The sequence below is a fragment of the Microtus pennsylvanicus genome, chromosome 1 (assembly GCF_037038515.1).
Source record: "Microtus pennsylvanicus isolate mMicPen1 chromosome 1, mMicPen1.hap1, whole genome shotgun sequence".
NCBI classification, from domain to species: Eukaryota; Metazoa; Chordata; class Mammalia; order Rodentia; family Cricetidae; genus Microtus; species Microtus pennsylvanicus.
Genome location: NC_134579.1, coordinates 32,686,257 through 32,707,714, shown reverse-complemented (window position 1 = coordinate 32,707,714; position 21,458 = coordinate 32,686,257). Strand labels below are relative to the sequence as shown.

The 21,458-nt window shown below is 48.2% G+C and overlaps 1 protein-coding gene and 1 pseudogene across 3 annotated transcripts in view; one reads left to right on the top strand and one right to left on the bottom strand.

The window, feature by feature from the left end:
• Positions 1 to 4,251: 4,251 nt before the first annotated feature.
• Positions 4,252 to 4,520, bottom strand: LOC142838817 (small ribosomal subunit protein eS27-like; annotated as a pseudogene).
• Positions 4,521 to 7,836: 3,316 nt separating this feature from the next.
• The window catches only part of Hlcs (holocarboxylase synthetase), a 196,329-nt gene continuing 182,707 nt past the window's right edge, over positions 7,837 to 21,458 (top strand). For 2 of the 3 annotated variants that reach the window (XM_075960705.1, XM_075960690.1), the window contains exon 1: positions 7,838 to 8,039. In XM_075960705.1, the coding sequence (XP_075816820.1) occupies positions 7,956 to 8,039 (84 nt within the window). In that variant the 5' untranslated portion in view covers positions 7,838 to 7,955. Of the gene's footprint in view, positions 8,040 to 21,458 lie in introns of all 3 variants that reach the window. The other variant, XM_075960697.1, reaches the window with a different exon arrangement.

Below are 21,458 nucleotides of genomic sequence, written 5' to 3'. Positions count from 1 at the left end.
GTTCGAGGCCAACCTGATCTGCAGAATGAGTTCCAGGACATCCAGGGCTACACAGAGAAACCCTGTTTTGAAAAACCGAAATAAATGAATAAGTAATTCGTGTAGGTCTTTTTTTCTGTCATCATCTTGTGTATACAATCCAGGGCCTTTACAGAGTTCCGGACATTATGGGAAAATAGATACAAGATTTTTTAAATTATTATTTTAGACATATTTATTTTATTGTGTGTGTGTGTGTGTTTCCTGCATGTGTGTCTGTGTACCTCTTGCATGCTTGTGGAACTGGAGTTACCTGTAGCTGCGAGCTGCCATGTGTGTGCTGGGAATCACCAGGTCCTCTGCAAGAGCAACAACGTGCTCTTAACAACTGAGCCGCCTCTCTATCCCCTAGATATAGGGATTTTAAAGACCAGCATGGTTTCTGAGGGGCTACTAAGGATCTGTTTATTTTTATATTTATTTATCTATGGGCATGGCATGCAGTGGAGGTTGGAGGGCAGCTCACGGGAGTCCATTCTCTCTGTCCCCCGTGTGGATTCTGGAAGCAAACTCAGGCCGTCCAGTTTCATGGCAAACATCGTTACCCACTGAGTTATTCTGTTGGCTCAGGTTCCTAAGGATTTTGAAGGACTTTTCAAATATTTTCTGAATTTTTAACAATGAATATATTACTTTTTACAGTGGCAAAAGAGAATACAAATTTACCGTTTTAATCAGTTTCCAGTATGCAATTAAGCAGGTGGCATGATGTCCACTCATCTGGCCTTTCAACACTACTTCATCTCCAGAACCTTCCGTCATCCTGCAGGGAAGCTGTCCCTGCTAAATCACTTCAGGTTCCCCTCCCCCACCTTGGTAACCACTACTAATTCCTGTGTCTATAAATGTAACCGTCGTGTTCCTTTGTGATGCATTTACTAATGCTGTCATCCTCACCCCAAGCCTGCAAATGAGGCTTTATCCACAGTGTGCAGGTTGAGGAGCTCCTTCTCAGGGTCTGGAGAGACGGCTCAGAGGTCAGGAGCCTGTAACTGACCTTGCAGGGGACCTGAGCTGCTTTCAAGTAGTCACCCTGTTGAGAGGCTGATTCTCAACAGGCTCTTGGGCTTCAGGGGATCTAATGCCCTCTTCTGCCTCTGTGGGCATCTGCACTCCCGGGCATATACCTGATTTCCGGACACACAGGCAAACATAATAGTTTAAAAAGTAGAAAACTGGCAATCGGAGATTAAATAAGATATGCAAAATCAGTGGTTACAGAGCCAGGACTGAACTAAATGCCAAGGCAAAAGGCACAGTGCTTGCACACAGTGGCAAGTCGTCCTCACTCTTCTGTCGTTATTTTTTTACTTATGCTGAGAGAAATGTCAGATCTCCATGGTCAAAGCTTGGGCAGTTTGAATAACAAAATATTAGCTTATGGTTCAAGTATAAAATAGATACCCATAAGTTCTTACTTATGGTTCAAGGTATAAAATAGATATCCATAAGTTCTTCTTACATCAATATTTGCTGAATAAATGAAAACTTGAAAATTCGTGAAGGAAAGAGAAGACACGGACAGAAGGTCCAAGCGTCCCAGTGGTTTCTGCAAATGACCAACTCTCAAGGCAAGCGTAACTAGTCAAAGTGCTTCACGGGTTGTATTTAATACAGAGCAGCTCTGTGGAGGCAGGTTTGCGTCAGTGAGCCACAAGTGGCTTTATCCACTGAGTCGTCTTGCTGGCCCAACAATGTGTGCTTTTTATTGTTGTTTTTGTTTGTTTTTGAGACAAGGTCTCTCTATATAGCCCTGGCTTTTCTGGAACTCACTTTGTAGACCAGGTTGGCCTTAACTCACAGAGATCTACCTGCCTCTCCCTCCTGAATGCTGGGATACAGATACATCATAGCCCCCTCCCTTTACCTCCTTCCAAATACTCTCATATACTGCCCCTTGCTCTCTTTCAAATTCATGGCTTCTTATTCTTTTCTTTCTTTCTTTCTTGTTTCTTGTTTTTTTGAGAAAGGATTTCTTTGTGTAACCCCGACTGTCCTGGAACTCTCTCTATAGACCATCCTGACCTTGAACTCACAGAGATCTGCCTACCTTTGCTTCTTGAGTGTTGTCTTTATAGGCAAGTGCCACCACCTCCCAGCCAACTTTTTTTCCTTTAATTGTGACACATGCACATAATTATAACCTGCTCAGTATTTATAAATGTCATTTGTTTGTATGTTTTCAGGGCTGATCACTTGGTATTCGTAATCAATTGGTGTGCTTTTCCCTGGAGAAAACTTTTTCTCCCTCTCTCAGCCTTCCTTAGTTGCCTGTGGTTCTTTGTCTAGGGTGGAGGTCTCATGAGCTCCCTGCGGCTATCATGTTATCTGGTCTATTGGTGTTGCCCTTGTTCAGGTCTCTGGTAGACAGGCCTGCGGAGGAGACTTCGTGACTGTAGCTTCTGACATTTCTGGGGAAAACAGTCTCACAGCAAACTTCTTTCCCTCCTATTCTTACAGTCTGCTCCTTTTGAAAATACCCCTGAGCCTTAGGTGCAGGGCTTGGCTTGTAGATGCGTCATCTGGAGCTGGGCACAATTTGTACTTTGGTCGATGGTGGATTCCATCTGTGGCAAAGAGAAGGCTCCTTGATGAGGGGTTATTTTTATTTTGTATGATGAATGTTTTCCCTCCGTGTGTGATTGTGCACCACATGAACGATGGGTCCCATTGAGACCAGAAGAGAGTGTCACGTTCCTGAACCTGGAGATACAGCCGGTTGTGAGCCACCCAGTGGGCGCTGGGAACCTGGGTTCTTTGCAAGAGCATCAGGTGCTCATTGCTTTTGAGCCTTGATCTAGCACCTCATTTCTCTCCTTCTTGTTTGATTTTTAGCTATAGATACGGAAATTAAAATACAGAACATGGCTGGGACGTAGCTTAGTGGTAGGTTGCTTAGCATTCAAGAGGCTCTAGATTGATCCCGTTGGATTCCCTATCCTGTGAAATATACAAATAAATTACAGCAAAAGAAACAAACTACAATTAAAGTCACTGAGAATGTAAAGGCATTTCGTGTTACAGAGTATCTGAGTATAGTAACTTTCCAAACTTTGAGTCCAGGACAGATGCACAGGAAGTCCTTGGGCAGAAGAGACAGAAAATCCACGGGACCCTCGGCACATAACCAGGGAAATCTATCGAATTTCAAGGGTGTCAATCCTGCCTCAGGTGGTGAAGTAGGAAATAAATGGAGATCCCATTTCGTGCTCTCTTGTCTTTGATTAAAGACTCCTGCTCAGATACTGACTTCCGGTGAGAACTTAGAGACAAAGACCGAAGTTGTCCATCAGAGGGTTTCTGGCAGGTCTCTGAGGAGGATGTCAAAGTCAAAACATCCGAGAGGGTGGAGTATTTTTACATAAACAGTGTGGAAGACAGGCAGGGAAGTGATCATTTCCTCTCCTTTTGCTTGGTTCAGCCTCACTTCCTGGTCCCTGCTCTTCAGAGCCTTGCACAGCTCTGGAAGCTGTTCTAGAAGCCGTGAGATGCCGTTATTACTTGTTATGTTGTTGTTATTCTTATTTCTTACACTGTTGGAAACCAACTCAAGGCCTCCTGCATGCTAGCAAGGGCTCTAACATGGAGCGCCTCCCTCAGTTCAAGACTGAAAATAATCTTTTAACCTGTGGTTTTGTTTATGAGGAGGGTTTGTGCGTGTGTCACTGCGCCTGTGTGGATGCAGATGGCAGCTGTGGGGAGGCAGCGTCTCCTTCCATGATGCGCATCCCTGGGATTGAACTTAGGTTGCCAGGCTTCCTGGCAGACACCTCGTCAGCTCTCATAATTTCCTTAAATTAAAGCAAAAACAATAGTGTATTTGTTCCATGGGAATAAGAGATCCATTTTAGGTTAAAACTTTTTATGTGACATATTTTTTAAGTGTATATAATAAAATTTCCTATTCTAACTCTTTCAAGGGTGCATGCAGTTGGTGCCATTGAGCACACTGACATCATCCTGTTGCCTCTCTACGGTCCCGCCCCCTCCCTTACAGGCCCATGATTTGATGGTTTGGTACCAAGCTGGTAGAACATTCTCTCTCAACCACTAAACTAACATCTAGTTTAACATCTTAGCACTTTATATAAGATTTGGAATCTACCTATTGTCATTCCCCTGAGGACACAGACAGACAAATTTCCATCTCCTTTTTTTTTTTTATCCAAAATGTGTTTATTGGGATGGTTCCCACTCATCTCGAATCGGTGCTTTTCAGTGCTGCTTCCTCCTGAAGGAGCATCCTTCCGTCAGTCTTGCTTTCCCGCCTGTAGGCTGACAGAGGACAGGGAGCAGCCGACACCCAGGACTACCGTCTGTGCACAGCTAAAGACCGAGGTGATTTTACAGCATCCTGGGCACTTCACATCCATAAAGTAGGAATTGGGGCTCTGCACCAGGTGCTTTTTCTTGTGTTTCCTCTTTTCCTCATCTGGAGAGGGGTGAAGGAGATCCTTTGCAAGAGGCATGTTCTCGTAGGGAGGTCGTCACCGCCGGAAAGGCAATTTCCACCTTCTTATACTGAAATTTTAAACAATAGCTTCTGTTGTGCTTTTGAGTATGAAACTCCCAGGGCTCGGGTGTCTGAACACTGTTCCCACATGGTGGCGCTGTTTGGGGCGGTTGTAGCCTTGCTTGAGCAAGTGAGTCACCTGAGGGCATGATTTGAGGTCTTACAGCCCCACTCCACTTCCTGTCTGTTCTGTTTCTTGACAGTCGACCATGTGACCAGCTGCCAGGCCTTCCCCACCAAACTCTGGCAGCCACCATCCTGTCTGTTTCTCTGAGTTGGATTAGCTTAGGTTTCAGTGGGTTGCTCATATGAGTGGAATCACATGTCTGTGACTGGCGTGTACCTTTCATTTGACACGATTTTCACTAAGTTTGTCCATGTTGCAGCATGGGTCACAATTTCCTTCCTACAAAAAAGTCTTTTTTAACATTTATTTATTTGTTGGTTGGTTGGTTGAACAGAGTGGTGCAGTATTCACGGGGGAATCATAGATGGTTGGTTGGTTGAACGGAATGATGCAGTATTCACGGCCAGTGTGTGTGGGGGAGTCATAGAACAACTTGCAGGACTTGGCTTACCAGTTCTACCATTAGATCCCAGAGACTGAGCTCAGCTGGGTTGGGAGCAAGCGTCTCTACCCACTGAGCCATCTGGATGGTCCAAGTTGACGGCTGAGTATTGGTCTACATGCTCATTAGGTAGGCTACATTTTGCCACCTTTGGTGACTGCCAACAGTCCTGTTGTGGGGGCAGAAAGCTGTGCTAACTGTTCTCGTCCCTCATGAAGCTCACAGCCAATCCACCTACAACAAAAGACAAGTTAACAAGAGAAAAGTAAAGTCATTTACTTGATACAGACAGCTTCAGAAGTGAAGATTCAAAAGATTCCTGTTATGATTTGAATCTAAAGTATCCCTTACAGGCCTGTGATTGGATGGTTTGGTATCCAGCTGGTCGAGTGTTCTCTCTCAACCACTAAGCGAACACCCAGTTCAGCATCTTACCACGTTATATAGATTTGGAATCTACGCCATTCTCCCGAGGATACAGGCAGTCAATGGACACACATTTTGATGGCTCTGCAGTTGCATGGAGAACAAGGGGAGGGAAGAACAGCATCCTCGGGGGCATCCATGGCTCTTAGAAATAAAATTAAACCAAGCCAGGTTTGGTGGCACACACCTACAAACCCAGGACTCAGGAGAGAGGCAGGACGATTGGAAGCCAAGTTCATCCTCGGCTACATAGCAAGTTCCAGGCAAGCCTTGGAACCAAAACAACAAGAAGAAAGCAAGTAAGCTTGTCCAGCACCCTGCCCTTCCCTGTGGAGTAATGGCACTCACTCCTAGGCCGGGCCTCATGTCGCCAATGGCTGTGAGTTGCTAGGACAATGTCCGGTGCATAACAGACACTCCATAAATGCCTCTGAAAGGAACACGTTATATTTTCCCCTAAAGTGCTTGTCTGCCTACATGGGGTGTAACCTCTTTATTCCCTTCTGTTTCCAGAGCCCAGAACAGTCCCTCTGTGTTGTAGATGGGTGAGTCTGGTTGCCCTCAGATCACAAACACAGTCTGCGGGAGGGGGGTCTACAGGGACCATGGAGGCTCAGTTCAAGGGCTTATACTGGCCTACAGGTTTGTTCTGCCTTCTTAAGCTGTCTTGGGAAAGTGCAACTGCTGTCCTTGTGACCCAAGATGGCATTTCCCTGTGCCATGTTCCAAGAAGCAGTGTGTGTGTGTGTGTGTGTGTGTGTGTGTGTGTGTGTGTGAGGGGAATCTGTGCTCACTCTGTCTCAGCACTGTATACTGGGTGTATATCTGTATGTATCTCTATATGTGTGTACGTGTGTGTGTGTGTGTGTGTGTGTGTGTGTGTAGTCTGTGCTCACTCTGTCTCAGCACTGTACTGGGTGTATATGTGTGTACATCTGTATGTATCTCTATATGTGTGTAAAGTGTGTGTGTGTGTGTGTGTGTGTGTGTGAGAGAGAGAGAGAGAGAGAGAGAGAGAGAGAGAGAGAGAGAGAGAGAGAGAGAGAGAGAAGTCTGTGTTCACTCTGTCTCAGCACTGTATACTGGGTGGTTTATGGTCTAGAATTTATTCTCTTAATTGTGAAGGCTAGGAATTCCAAAGTCAAGGAGCTGCTGGATTCCATATCTGTTGAGAACCTCTTCACAGCTCTCAGCTTTCACTCGGATGGAGAAAGGTAGGCCAACCCTGGGGCTTCTTCAGTGCGGGACAGTGCCACTCACTTTGCTTGTTTGTGTTGATCAATTAAAACCAATGCAGGGCACACCTGTGAAAGATTTCGTTGGTTGGCTTTTTGTTTGTTTGATTTTTTTGTACAAGTTTTCATTGTAGCTTTGGATCCTGTCCTGGAACTAGCTCTTGTAGACCAGGCTGACCTTGAATTCAGAGATCTGCCTACCTCTGCCTCCTGAGTGCTGGGATTAAAAGTGTGTGCACAGCAGTCCGGCTATTGGCTGGCTTTTTTGAGGTGAGAATTTGAACTTTAAGTCTGGATCATTTGAGGTCAGAAGACCTACCCTAAATCTGGGCCGCAGTTTATGGTAATAGCCCAACTAAAGGCCGTGGGAGAAGGGCTTTCTGCCTGCTTGCCCCCTGGCTAGCGCGCTTATCTATCCTGCTGCTGAGACATTCCTTTACTGGTATTAGACCCTTCTTCAGTATTCCAGTGTAGACTGAAGACCCACTGAGACATCACTGAACTAAACTACCAATCCTTGACCTTCCCATGGGGAGACAACTAGCCGGAAGCCTGTAAGCTGTGTGCAGAATCGCTGTCATCTTTAGTATGCGATAAAATTACAAGTATGTCATAGAACTACCTTGCAATTTATGGCTGGTAAACGCTTGATTTGTGGAACTACTTTATAAACCTATACATTCAGGGTTCTGGAGAAAAATTCTCAGGCGAAAGGGGGTGATGTGTTCAAGGAGTGGAAACAGTTTGAGTGCTGTTCTAGTGATCTGCTTAAGCCTGGGGGAGGGGAGCCTCCCATTTGGGCACCAACCAAATCCGACTGGATGGGCAGAAATGAGAGTAGCTTAGACACCCATTTGGGGCTGCCATGTGAAGTGGAGCAGGCTTTCCCAACTGCAACAGCTGGGACCGGATAACGCGGGGGTTGGCTGAGGAACAGAATTGCTAGACTGGGTGTGGGGTCACTGAGCAACTGTCTTCCGGCGCTAGAAAAAGGCGCCGCCGTGGGAAGGGTACCGGGAGGCAAACGGTGCAGCCCGCATGGCCAGCCTGACTCGGCGGGGTGTGGGGCGCTACAGAGGCTGGCTGCAGCTGCAGGGTGCGGGGCGGGATAATGCAGCCGGGTCGCGCGTCCCCGAGGCACATGCAGTTTTGCGCAGTGCGCACTTCCACGCGATGCTCGCGGCTGCCGCCAGGGGGCGCAGCGGGGTCTCAGCGCGACCACCGTGCGGAGCATCCGACCGAGCCCTGGGCTTCGAGGTAAGCGGGGCGCCACGCCCGCGGCTGTCGAGGGCTCGCCGGCGGGCTGAGGCCGCTCGACGGGTAGGCGAGCCTGGCCGGGATGTCGCCTGGGCACCGCAGCCGTGTGCGTAGGTCACGGCCACCGCCCACTGCAGTGCAAATCTGGCTTCCGCGCGACAGGGGCGGGGCTTCCGGTGGGGCCACATCCGGGGACCTTGTCCGTCCCCCGCTGCGCGCGGGCGCGCGCGAAGCCGCGGGGCCGGAAGTTTCCGCTGCACAGGGTGAGAAAAGTCCTAAGTAGTGTGAAAGACAACTGGTACATGATCAGAAACCATTTTCAGCATACATCAGAGATGAAGGATTAGTGTCCCTAAATCGCAGATGGGTCTCGAAGATTGAGGGTTAGTCAATTTAAAGAGATGGGCGGAACCGGGGACGCGCGTCAAAAGACGTAATGGCCGATTTCTGCTAGCCGGAAAGTTACTCAGTGTAGCTCCCAAGAATGACGTAATGGCCGATTTCTGCTAGCCGGGAAGGTACTCAGTATATCTCCCAAGAATGACGTAATGCCCGAAACTACTGGAACTGGAAAGCTACTCAGTTCTCCCCAGAGGGACAGCACAGCGCTGCCGCTTCACCACGCCCGTGGGGCACGGATAGGCTGTGGGGAAACAGGCTCAAACATCGGTGCGGATGCAAGGTGGCGTTGCTCCGGCAAAGCGAATTTGGGTGGTGTCCATCACACTTCGTATGCATCTGTCCAGTATCTACTTACCCACTCTCGTGATTTTACCCTTTAGAAACTAACGCTATAGGGAAGTGTGTGAAACTGGTTACTCAGTGCAGTCACCTGCAGGGGCAGAGCTCTGCACACAGCGTCCGTGCCAGCACGTCTGCGATTGGCTGGATGAGTCCGCAATGCAGCACGATTTGGTTGTGCAAAAAAAAAAAAAGTCTTCTGACATAGACTACTTTCTAGATTCTGCTGGCAAATGGAAGAAAGCTGGACATACAAGGATTCTGTATGATTGTAATTTTTGTGTGAGAAGGGGAACTAGTAAAAATTTCGAGTATTTTAAATGAAAGAATGGAGGAAGATTTAAAGAAAGTCTTTGCTATTCCAAAACCTGGAATTTATCTTTAGCCTGCGGTAGGGATGTAACTGTGGAGGAGGACTTGTCTAGCGGGCCTCGAAGTAGGTTCAATATGTCCACTAAAGAAAATAATTATACTGAAAAGTGAGAGATAGTGAGTGAAAGGTCTCTTCAAATATGGAGACTTTGTTCAAGTAAAGCAGGGGTTCGGATAAGCAATATAATCTTTTTTATTATTTTAAAAAAAACAAAACAACGTAAACTCCAAATATCTCAGGCTTTTTCTTTTGTGTGTGTGGATATAAACATTAGAATTTGTAGAGATGTTGCCAGAGGAATTCTGAATTAAGTTGTCTGGAGTTCCCAGCTGTCCGTGTAACTGAAGATGAGAGGCTCACCCAGCTTTTCCGAAGCCTGTGTGGATGTGTCCTCACAGTGAATTGAGATAAAAAAAAAAAACAAGAATCTAGGAAGAGTTCACCTCCTGACGTTTTTCAGTATAACTTAGAACATCCCTTCTGTCTTTAGTGTGGGATCTGGTCTCCCCCACCCAGACAAAAATCACCTGGTTTTGACTCTTACTCATTGAGGTCATTGTCTCCTAGGAGATCACTGTGGGAAGACTCTTTAAGCAAGTCTGAAATGCATGCTTTGTGAGTGTGTGTTTGTGTGTGTCTGTGTGCATGTGTGTGCTGGTGCCTGTACTGAGGAGCTCTGTGGGCAAGTCTGAAGTGGGTATGTGTGTATGAGCGTGTGTGTTTGAGCATGTGTGTGTGTGAACATGTGTGTGCTGGTGCCTGTCCTCCTGAGGAGCCCAGAGGAGGGTCTGGTGTCCTGCTCTCTCACTTACTGCCTCCTTTCCTTGAGATAGGGTCCCTTTCTGATCTGGACCTAGGCTGGCAGCCAGCAAGTCCCAGCCATCTCCCTTTCTCTGCTTTCCTCCACCCACACACTGCAGCGGTTACAAGTGCATGTGTGGCCGTTCACAGCTTTGATAAGGGTGCTAGGGCTGGAGATTGTGCGCCTGGTGCCTGTGGTGGCCTGAAGAGGATGTCTGTTACTCTGGAATGGGAATTACAGGCCTGTGCGTGCTGGTGCTGGGGATTGAACCCCAGAAGAGCAGCTCTTAACCACTGAGACGTCACTCCGGTTCTAAAATATTTTTCAAAATATTCGATTATTTGGGTGACTGTTTTGAGCAGTTCTGCTGTCTGGTGGCCGGGGAAGGTGGAGCTCCTCTCTGTTTCTGCAGCATGCTGTGGTCAGCTACTGCTCCTGAAGCATGGGGATTGCTCTGTAAATATTTGTTATTTTGGTTTTTGTTAAGTGATGTGTTGTAGTAAGGGCTATAAATTTAGACACGAGAGATTTAGTTCCAGGAAAATGAACATGCCTACACTCCTAACACCTGGGAGGTGGGAGCAAGAGGATTGAAGTTCAGGGTCAGCCTTGGCTCCTTAGCGCGTTGGAGGCTGTGGTTGTTGGGTTTTGTGTACTGGACACAAACCTAGACATATCTGGGAAGAGGGGATCTTAATTGAGAAGATGCCCCCCCCCGCGCAAGATTGGCCTGTAGCAAGTCTGTGGATATTGTCTTGATTGATGTGAGAGGGCCCATCTCACTGTGGGCAGTGCCGCCCCTAGGCAGGTGGTCCTGGACTGAACATTCCATGGAGAGCAAGCCAGCAAGGAGCTCCTGTTCATGGCTTCTGTTCCCACCCCTGTCCCGACTTGACTCTGTGATGGGGGGACCTGAGGGTTGTAAACTGAAGCAAGCCCTTGGTTCCCTAAGTTGTCTTTGGTCATTGTCTTAGTTACTTTTCTATTGTGTGATAAAACATGGCCAAGGTAACTTATAAAAGGAAGTGTTTAGTTTGTCTTGCAGCATTTTAGGGTCAGAGTCTATGATGGCAGAGTGAAGAAACAGCTGCGAGCTCACATCTCGATCCACAACTATGAGGGAGAGATAGAGACGGAGAGGGAGGGAGGGAGGGAGAGAAAAAGAGCAAACACTGGGGATCCCTCCAGTCTTTTAAAACTTCAAAGTCCTTTTCCAACAAGGCCAGGCCTCCTAATCCTTCCCAAACAATTCCACCAACTGTGGACAGCGTTTTCAAATATATGAGTCTATGGGGGCAAGTTTATTTCAAACCATCACAGTTAGGATATTTTATCACAGCAACAGAAGCCTAACTAGGGTAGAGGCTGATCTGAGTGAGGCATGAGACACAAACAAAGTAGAAGTAACTTCACATTCTGTTTGAAAATGCCCTTGCTTGTAAATAGGAAACATCATTTAATAATATATTTTCAGTTGGGAAGCAATAGCACACACCTTTAATCCCAGAACTTGGGAGGCAGAGGCAGGAAGATCTCAGAGTTCAAGACCAGCCTGGTCTACAGAGTGAGTTCTAGGACAGCCAGGGTTACACAGAGAAACCCTGTCTCAAAAAAAAAATTGGTTTCTTTCTTTCTTTCTTTCTTTCTTTCTTTCTTTCTTTCTTTCTTTTTTTCTTTCTTTCTTTCTCTTGTGCAAGGGATAGGAGGGGGCATTGTCTCTCTATTTAGTCTTGACTGGTCTGAAACTTAACTTGATATTTAGACAAGACTGGCCTTGAACTCACATAGACCTGCCTGCTTCTGCCTCCAAAATGCTAAACTCTAAGGGCATGTGCCACTATGTCCTGTTAATTCTGCATTTTTAAAAAATATTTTTTTATGTGTATGAGTGTTTGCCTGCGTGTAACTGCACCATATGTGTGCAGTGCCTGCAGTGGCCAGCAGAGGGCACCAAAACCCCTGGAACTGGAGCGTGTCGGGCTCCTGCCATATTTATCGTCTGTTCATCTTGTGATGGGTGTAAAGAGGCTAGATTGGAGAGTTGCAGTGCCTTGGGGAATCAGTGGAGATGAAGCAAAGGTATCTTAGATGTCAGGCATCTTGAGTGATGCTGGGTGTGATAGTAAGGAAGTTCTACAGGGTGGGGAACATAAATGTGGAGGGGGCAGTGCCTCTTATCTGCAGTTCTTTATGGCCAGGCAATCAAGGACTTTCTAAAAATAGCAAGACTGCATGAGAGGAAGAGGCTCCGACAAATGCTTTGCTGTAGAGGGGAGCAGCAGAAACTGCGGTACAGCAGCCTGCTCAGGAGACCAAGGCGCCAGCACCAAGTCAGAGGGAGTGAGCTCCAGGAAGCCTCACCTCACCTGCGTGAGACGGCAGCCCGAACAGCGGCACCCAAGGTAGAAGCGGACTGTCCTACCTCGAGAAGGCAGCGCAAACCGTGGTTTCTCTGTGGTTGTCAGTACTGCTTTTGCCAAGGAAAGCTCTCGTTCCAGAGGAGCCATAGCTGAATATATGTGACCTGAAAACATGGGTTGAGGCGCCCTGCATGTCATCTTCCACGGTGGAAGCAGTTTCATGTTGTAGCGTAGTCACAGAACAAGAGACAGCCACAGATCAGCACGCTTAGGGACTGCCTTGACAGGGACCCCCGTGGGCAGGCTGCAGAGTGGAGAGTCTCTGCTCCAGGTCTCAGCTTGTTATCTCCTGGTAATTTTAGTTTCTGGGTTTCTGAAAGCTAGTGCCTTCCAAAGGTCCCACCCATAGTCACAGGGACATTAGGGCAAGCAGGTGGATGGTAAAAGGCTGTTAAGGGGACTAAGAAAAGCCTTAGATAAAAGACAGATAATTTTGGGTTTTGAACTGTATCCTCCCAACTCGCCACAATCATGAAGTTCTCACAGTCAGCCCAAAGAATCTTCAGCACATACAGCTTTTCCTGGGAACTTCTGTTCTAGCCTTCTGAATGTAAATTAAGCAGCAAAGCTACAGAGGGATCTTGAACTTGGTAGTTGGTCATGGTCTGATGAGGCAGTTTTTAAAGTATCTGTGTGTATGTGTGTTACATGTTTAATTAAACCATTAAATTGAAATATAGTGTTGGAAACTGGGGTCCTCCCTAGTCAGAGAAAAGGGGGACCCTGTGGATTGGAGTGAAAGGGGTTTTTGTTTTGATTTTTTTTTTTTTAGTTTTTCAAGACAGGGTTTCTCTGTAACTTTAGAGCCTGTCCTGGAACTAGCTCTTGTAGACCAGGTTGGCCTCGAACTCACAGAGATCCGCCTGCCTCTGCCTCCTGAGTGCTGGGTCTAATGGAGTGCACCACCATGCCTGACTGGAATGAAAGGTTTTTCATTTTGTTCTATCTATTTATTTTTTATCTATTTTTTATTTTATTTATCTATATTTTCCTTCCTTCCTTCCTTCCTTCCTTCCTTCCTTCCTTCCATTCATTCATTCTTTCTTTCTTTCTGAGACAGGATTTCTCTGTGTAGCCCTGGCTGACCTAGAACTTGATCACAGAGATCCTCCTGCTCTTACCTCCCAAGTGCTGGGATTAAAGGTGTGTACTACCACTGCCTGGCCATTCGGATTTATTTTTAAACAACTATTTCTATGAGCCTAGAACAGGGCCATTCACAGCAAAGGCATTCCCTGGGTCCATATCTTGGTTTTTAAATATCATTGTCCGTGAAAAGGAGCCAGAGGTCCTTGGAGAAATGCCTCCTTCAGGGAGAGTAAGAGATGAGCCAGGAACGGGCCCTGCCAGAAAGCACAGCGATGCCCAAAGAAATGATGGCGAGAGTCCAGAAGAGCGTGGAGCTTTCAGATGCTGAGCCTGGTGCAGCCTGGGAATGAGGCTGAATGGCGGCAATACTGAATAATAACACCGAGTAAAGACCTGGACTGGGGAGTGGTCAGAGGTTAAGCATCTGCCGTGCAAGGACGAGAACTGGGGTTCAGAGCCCCAGATCCTCCATGAAGCCTGTGAGTGAAGCCTCCACCCTCCAGCCTCTGAAGGCAGAGGCAGGGGCTCACCAGAGCAAGCTGGCTAGGAGGAGTAGCCATATCATTGAGCTCTGGGTTTCACTGAGAGATCCGGTCTCAATGAGTAAGGTGGAAGAATGATTGAGGATTGGCTTCCACATGTATGTGTCCCCATGTGCAGGCACACCCACATGCCTCTATGCTCCCCCACCTGCCTCAGTGCTCCCCCACATGCCTCAGTGCTCCCTCTACATTCCTCAGTGCTCCCTACACATGTGTCAATGCTCCCCCACATGCCTAGTGCTCCCTCCACATGCCTCGGTGTTCCCTTCACATGCCGCAGTGCTCCCCCACATGCCTAGTGCTCCCTCCACATGCCTCGGTGTTCCCTTCACATGCCGCAGTGCTCCCCCACATGCCTCAGTGCTCCTCCACACGCCTCGATGCTCCTCCACACCTCAGTGCCCTTATGTACAGGCACACCCTCATTCCTCAGTGTCCCCTGTGCAGACATACCCACATACCTCAGGACCTACACACCACAGTGCTCCTCCACATGCCTTAGTGCTCCCCCACATGCCTCAGTGCTCCCTGTACATGCCACAGTGCTCCCCCTTAACAGAACGGAAAAAGCAAGTCCACCACTCATGGGTGAAGGTGAAAAGCAAAGGAAACTTAAAAGCAAATAGACGAACACCATAAAAGGGATGGTCCCGACTCATAGCAGAGCCTTCCCTACTCACAGTAGAACGATCCCGACTCCCAGTAGAGCCGTTCCCACTCACAGTATAGGGGTCCCCACTCACAGTATAGGGGTCCCCACTCACAGTAGAGCTGTCCCCACTCACAGTAAAACGATCCCGACTCCCAGTAGAGCCGTTCCCACTCACAGTATAGGGGTCCCCACTCACAGTAGAGGGGTCCCCACTCACAGTAGAGCTGTCCCCACTCACAGTAGAGGGGTCCCCACTCACAGTAGAGGGGTCCCCACTCACAGTAGAGCTGTCCCCACTCACAGTAGAGGGGTCCCCACTCACAGTAGAGGGGTCCCCACTCACAGTAGAGCTGTCCCCACTCACAGTAGAGGGGTCCCCACTCACAGTAGAGCTGTCCCCACTCACAGTAGAGGGGTCCCCACTCACAGTAGAGCTGTCCCCACTCACAGTAGAGGGGTCCCCACTCACAGTAGAGCTGTCCCCACTCACAGTAGAGGGGTCCCCACTCACAGTAGAGGGGTCCCTACTCACAGTAGAGGGGTCCCCACTCACAGTAGAGGGGTCCCCACTCACAGTAGAGGGGTCCCCACTCACAGTATAGGGGTCCCCACTCACAGTATAGGGGTTCCCACTCACAGTATAGGGGTCCCCACTCACAGTAGAGCTGTCCCCACTCACAGTAGAGCTGTCCCCACTCACAGTATAGGGGTCCCCACTCACAGTAGAGCTGTCCCCACTCACAGTATAGGGGTCCCCACTCACAGTATAGGGGTCCCCACTCATAGTATAGGGGTCCCCACTCACAGTATAGGGGTCCCCACTCATAGTATAGGGGTCCCCACTCACAGTAGAGCTGTCCCCACTCATAGTATAGGGGTCCCCACTCACAGTAGAGCTGTCCCCACTCACAGTAGAGGGGTCCCCACTCACAGTAGAGGGGTCCCCACTCACAGTAGAGGGGTCCCCACTCACAGTAGAGCTGTCCCCACTCACAGTAGAGCTGTCCCCACTCACAGTAGAGGGGTCCCCACTCACAGTAGAGGGGTCCCCACTCACAGTAGAGGGGTCCCCACTCACAGTAGAGCAAATATACACAAGGAAATGCTGAAGGAACAGCTCAGCAAGCAGTCTTGTGTTCAAACAATCCACAGGTGCGGCAACCATTGGATGGAAGCGATAACTGAAGAATAAAGAGTATTCCAGGTTCAGAGTGTCACCCCACAGGTAATGTTTCATAAAGATTAGCAAGGAATTTGTTGGATACACCTACATAGTGTGATTGCAGTCAGCATTGCCATTGAGGGTGCAGCTGACCTCACATGCCCCAAATGTATAACCTGAAATGTCATCATATAGAGGAGAAAGGTCACTATAGAAGAGCTACCTCCAGAAGAGCTAAGCCAACTCCCCTGAGCCCTGCCTAAGGCCATCCTTGATGGTTTTATGACCTTCCTGACCTAACTCTCCTCCCCCTATGTCCCACCTCCCTACCGCCCAAGTGAGAATTAACAACATGACTTTGTGGGGGGGGGGATCTGAAACTCTTGGGAAAATCTTATAACTGGCAGATGTTAGCTGTGGGGCAATTTAAATCTGACATCAGTTACGGCAGCATGATTGAGTAAGAGAAACGTTCTTAGGAAATGCACCCTGAATGCTTGTGGATGAAGGGTTATGATTTTTTTTTTTGGTTTTTCGAGACAGGGTTTCTCCATAGCTTTTGGTTCCTGTCCTGGAACTAGCTATTGTAGACCAGGCTGGCCTCGAACTCAGAGATCCGCCTGCCTCTGCCTCCCGAGTGCTGGGATTAAAGGCGTGCGCCACCACTGCCTGGCAAGGGTTATGATTTCTGCAGCTTAATCTCGAATCATTCCAGGAAGAAAACGGTCTGTACTATTCTGCATGTCTCTGCTGGATGCACCAACATTTGCAGACCATGTTCCCAATGTTGAACATTTAAAAATTCCCAACTTAGAACATTACTCTTTTCTAAACATTTCTCGGCCAGGCGGTGGTGGCACATGCCTTTAATCCCAGCACTCGGGAGGCAGGGGCAGGCGGATCTCTGTGAGTCTGAGGCCAGCCTGGTCTACACAGTGATTTCCAGGACAGCCAAAGCTGCAGAGAAACACTATTGAAAAATCATTCAATAAAATATTATATTCTCCCTTTGTTGCCATTTCTAAAGTAAATGCCTAGATTGTGAATACCAAATGCAGAAGTGTAAATGTTGTTATGGTCTGTAAGAAGGGCTGATTGGAATGCAAGGTGGTTGGAAACATTGGGGGAGAATGCAGAGCGTGAGCATAGCCATGTTCCCTGTACTGCGTGTAGCCATGATCCTTGTACTGTTCCTAGCCGTGCTCCCTGTATTGCACATAGCTGTGCTCCCTGTACCATGTGTAGCCGTGATCCTTGTACTGCACATAGCTGTGCTCCCTGTACTGCGTGTAGCCGTGCTCCCTGTACTGCACATAGCCGTGCTCCCTGTACTGCACATAGCTGTGCTCCCTGTACTGCGTGTAGCTGTGCTCCCTGTACTGCACATAGCTGTGCTCCCTGTACTGAGTGTAGCCGTGCTCCCTGTACTGCACATAGCCGTGCTCCCTGTACTGCACATAGCTGTGTGCCCTGTACTGTGTGTATCCGTGCTCCCTGTACTGCATGTAGCTGTGCTCCCTGTACTGCACATAGCTGTGTGCCCTGTACTGTGTGTAGCCGTGCTCCCTGTACTGTGTGTAGCCGTGCTCCCTGTACTGCACATAGCCGTGCTCCCTGTACTGCACATAGCTGTGTGCCCTGTACTGTGTGTATCCGTGCTCCCTGTACTGCATGTAGCTGTGCTCCCTGTACTGCACATAGCTGTGTGCCCTGTACTGTGTGTAGCCGTGCTCCCTGTACTGTGTGTAGCCGTGCTCCCTGTACTGCACATAGCCGTGCTCCCTGTACTGCACATAGCTGTGTGCCCTGTACTGTGTGTATCCGTGCTCCCTGTACTGCATGTAGCTGTGCTCCCTGTACTGCACATAGCTGTGTGCCCTGTACTGTGTGTAGCCGTGCTCCCTGTACTGCATGTAGCTGTGCTCCCTGTACTGCATGTAGCTGTGCTCCCTGTACTGCACATAGCTGTGCTCCCTGTACTGTGTGTAGCCGTGCTCCCTGTACTGTGTGTAGCCGTGCTCCCTGTACTGCATGTAGCTGTGCTCCCTGTACTGCACGTAGTCGTGCTCCCTGTACTGCGTGTAGCTGTGCTCCCTGTACTGCACGTAGTCGTGCTCCCTGTACTGCATGTAGCTGTGCTCCCTGTACTGCACATAGCTGTGTGCCCTGTACTGCGAGTAGCCGTGCTCCCTGTACTGTGTGTAGCTGTGCTCCCTGTACTGCACATAGCTGTGTGCCCTGTACTGCGAGTAGCCGTGCTCCCTGTACTGCACATAGCTGTGTGCCCTGTACACAGGCACACGCTTTGTGCAAAGGAGTCTTGTATTACTAGGAAGGCCCCACCCCCAACTTACATCAGACTCTTCAGGTTATTAAACGTTCCTGCCACTATCCCACGGCCTGCTCTGACCTAAATTTAGAGCTTGGACAATGAGGTGTTTGTAATTAGCTGGTGCACTGCCATGAGATTTTCCCAAGCACCACGATGTGAGCTTTGTGCGCAGATTCATCTGTCTCCAAAGCAGCTGTGAAAATCTGTAGACATCTCAAACCCGAACCGGAGAGAAAGCCCTAAAGATATTGTGTTAAAAACAAAAATCACTGATAATGGGAATGTGGGTCAGTGCTGATATTTTGGAGGAAAGTGTGGCGTGTGTGAGCGTGCAATGTCAGAAGCATGTGCACATTTGTGTTTCTGCACTGTCACCATGTATGAGGACAACACATTCATATGTCACTTTTATTGGTTGCTGCTTCCAAGTATTCCAGGTTTCCTTGCATAGCTGCTGCAGCCACAGCTTCTTGTTTGCTTTTCAAAGATTTATTTATTTTTTATTTTATGTGTTTTTCCAACATATATGTCTGTGTACCGCTTGTGTGCCTGTAGAGGCCAGAGAGTCCCCTGGAACTGGAGTTACGTGGTTGTGAGCCACCATGTTTGCGCTGGGAATTGAACCTGGGTCATTTGAAATAGCAGGCAGTGCTGAGCCATTTCCAGCTCCTCACAATGTTTTATTGCAGCCTTAATTACTACTATTATCTCTCAGGTCCGGTGTGTAAGTACACTTCAGACTTGAGCGTGTGTGTGCGTGTGTGTGGTGTCGACGTCACATTTGTGACAGAGCACTCCACTGCACCTACTCGCTACACTGTGAGCACCTGTGAATTTTGTGTTAAAAGCCATACACTGCAGAAGGAAGCTTCCCTGAGGTCTGGGGCTGCTCCCATCTATGGTGTAGAGGAAGAATGGAGGGTGGCTTGATACTGCTTCCACTCAGCATGATGATGGCAAGACCTTCGCTCCTGGGGCTTGTGAGCTCTCAACCGTGGCTTCTGGGTGAGAGTCACAGTACCAGGCATGCGTCTCCTCCTGTGGAGATGGGCTTACTTAACTCCAGCCAAAAAGTGGTTAGTCACATCCATGACATCTGAGCCACTGGCTCCTGCATGGGCATGTCTTGTCATGCTGTTCATTATTACAGATTGCAGGGTTCGACGCTGGGGTGATCATTCACGAATTTCCTCCATGCAGCCTCCTTAGCACCTCCTAGCACTGTGAAAACTAGCTAGCAGGAATAAACCTGATTTCTCCATGTCTGGTGACCACTATGTGTGTTGTCTTCAGCAATAGGTTCTTACCACCGAGTTCTGAGGGTCAGTCAAGAACAGTAGCAATAGGGCTGGAGAGATGGCTCAGTGGTTAAGAGCATTGCCTGCTCTTCCAAAGGTCCTGAGTTCAATTCCCAGAAATCACATGGTGGCTCACAACCATCTGTAAAGAGGTCTGGTGCCCTCTTCTGGCCTGCAGACATGCACACAGACAGCATATTGTATACATAATAAATAAATAAATAAATAAATAAATAAATAAATAAATAAATAAATAAATGAACAGCAGCAATAGCATGTGTTATTTTGGGGGTTCTGGAACACTTCTGACCTCAAAGGGAGGTGTCCATAACAGGCACTGGGGTTTTAATTTGCCAACCTATGGCTTCAGAAGGAACACACACACACACACACACACACACACACACACACACACACACGAAGCCTACTGTGGTGGTTTGAATGAGAAATGTCCCTCATAGGCTCATGTATTTGAACACATGGTGCCTAGATAGTGGCGCTGTTTTGGGAGGTTTAAAAAGTGTGATCTTGCCAGTCGGTGGTGGCGCACGCCTTTAATCCCAGCACTCGGGAGGCAGAGGCAGGCGGATCTCTGTGAGTTCGAGACCAGCCTGGTCTACAAGAGCTAGTTCCAGGACAGGCTCCAAAACCACAGGGAAACCCTGTCTCGAAAAACCAAAAAAAAAAAAAAAAGTGTGATCTTGCTGGATGAAGTGGGGATGGGCTTTGAGACGTCATTATAGTGGGTGCACTTCCCGTTCACCGTTTGCTTCATGCTTGGAGTCAAAGACATAATGTTCTATCACAGCAAGAGAAAAGTAATGAGTACACATGAAACAATAGGTTTCATCTGGGTTTTCCAAATATCCTTAGCGTTATTTCCCATTCCCTACCTCCTTCTCAGCTTTACCTCTCCATCCCTCTCCAGCTAAACCTCCTTTCTCATAGTCCTCCCCTCCACATCTCCTGTATCCTACTGTCCTCCCCACAGTCCTCCCCTCCACATCTCCTGTATCCTACTGTTCTCCCCACAGTCCTCCCCTCCACATAACCTGTATTCTACTGTCCTCCCCACAGTCCTCCCCTCCACATCACCTGTATTCTACTGTCCCTCCCCACTTAAGGTCTTTATTCAGTCCCCACCAATGGTCCCTTTCTAGTTTCCTGGTCTAGATGTACCCCAGGCACACAAATGTAAAGATCTGATGCTAAGATCCACATGTGAATGAGAACTTGGTGTCTGTCATTGTGGGTCTGGGTTACTCACTCCGTATAATGTCTTCCAGCTCCGTCCACTTACCTGCAGATCCCATTTTTCTTTACACTGAATAAATTCCATTGTGTATATATGCCACATCCTCATCATTCATTCCCCAGATGGCAGATACCTAACCAGTTTCTCTGTTCCGGCTATTGTTCCTTAAGGATGCGTGAACATGGGTGAACCTGTGTGTCTAGAGCAGGAAGTAGAGTCCTGGGTTATGTCCGGGAGTGGTATAGCTGGGCCATATGGCTAATCTACTCCTGTGGGTTTTGGTGTGTGTTTTGAGGGTTTGCCACACTGATCTCCACAGTGTCTGCACTCGTTTGTACTTGCACAAAAACCAATCAACATTAATGAGGGTGTGTGTATTCTAAGCAGTTGCAAGGACTGTTCTCAGCACTGTGTGAGCAGGCATTGGCAAGAGATGGGCAAGTGCTGGAGAAGGGTTGAGCAAACCACAGAACCCTCAGATGGAAGACTTTTGTAGCCACCGAGAACTGTCTGTTTTGAGGACGCTGATTCTGGTTACCCCTGAACTTCAGTGGCACCGAGTACCCCAATAGGGACAGGAGTCATGGAGACTTTCCTGGAGCATAAGGTCCTGGAGGTCAGCATGCTTCCTTGTCTCATTATCCCCCCCCCGGAGTGTTTTAGTTAATATTAGGTGCCAATCTGTGTCACACCCAGAATAAATGGTATATGTTGTACAAGAGCTGGCTGCACAGTTCTGCAATCACAGCTAAC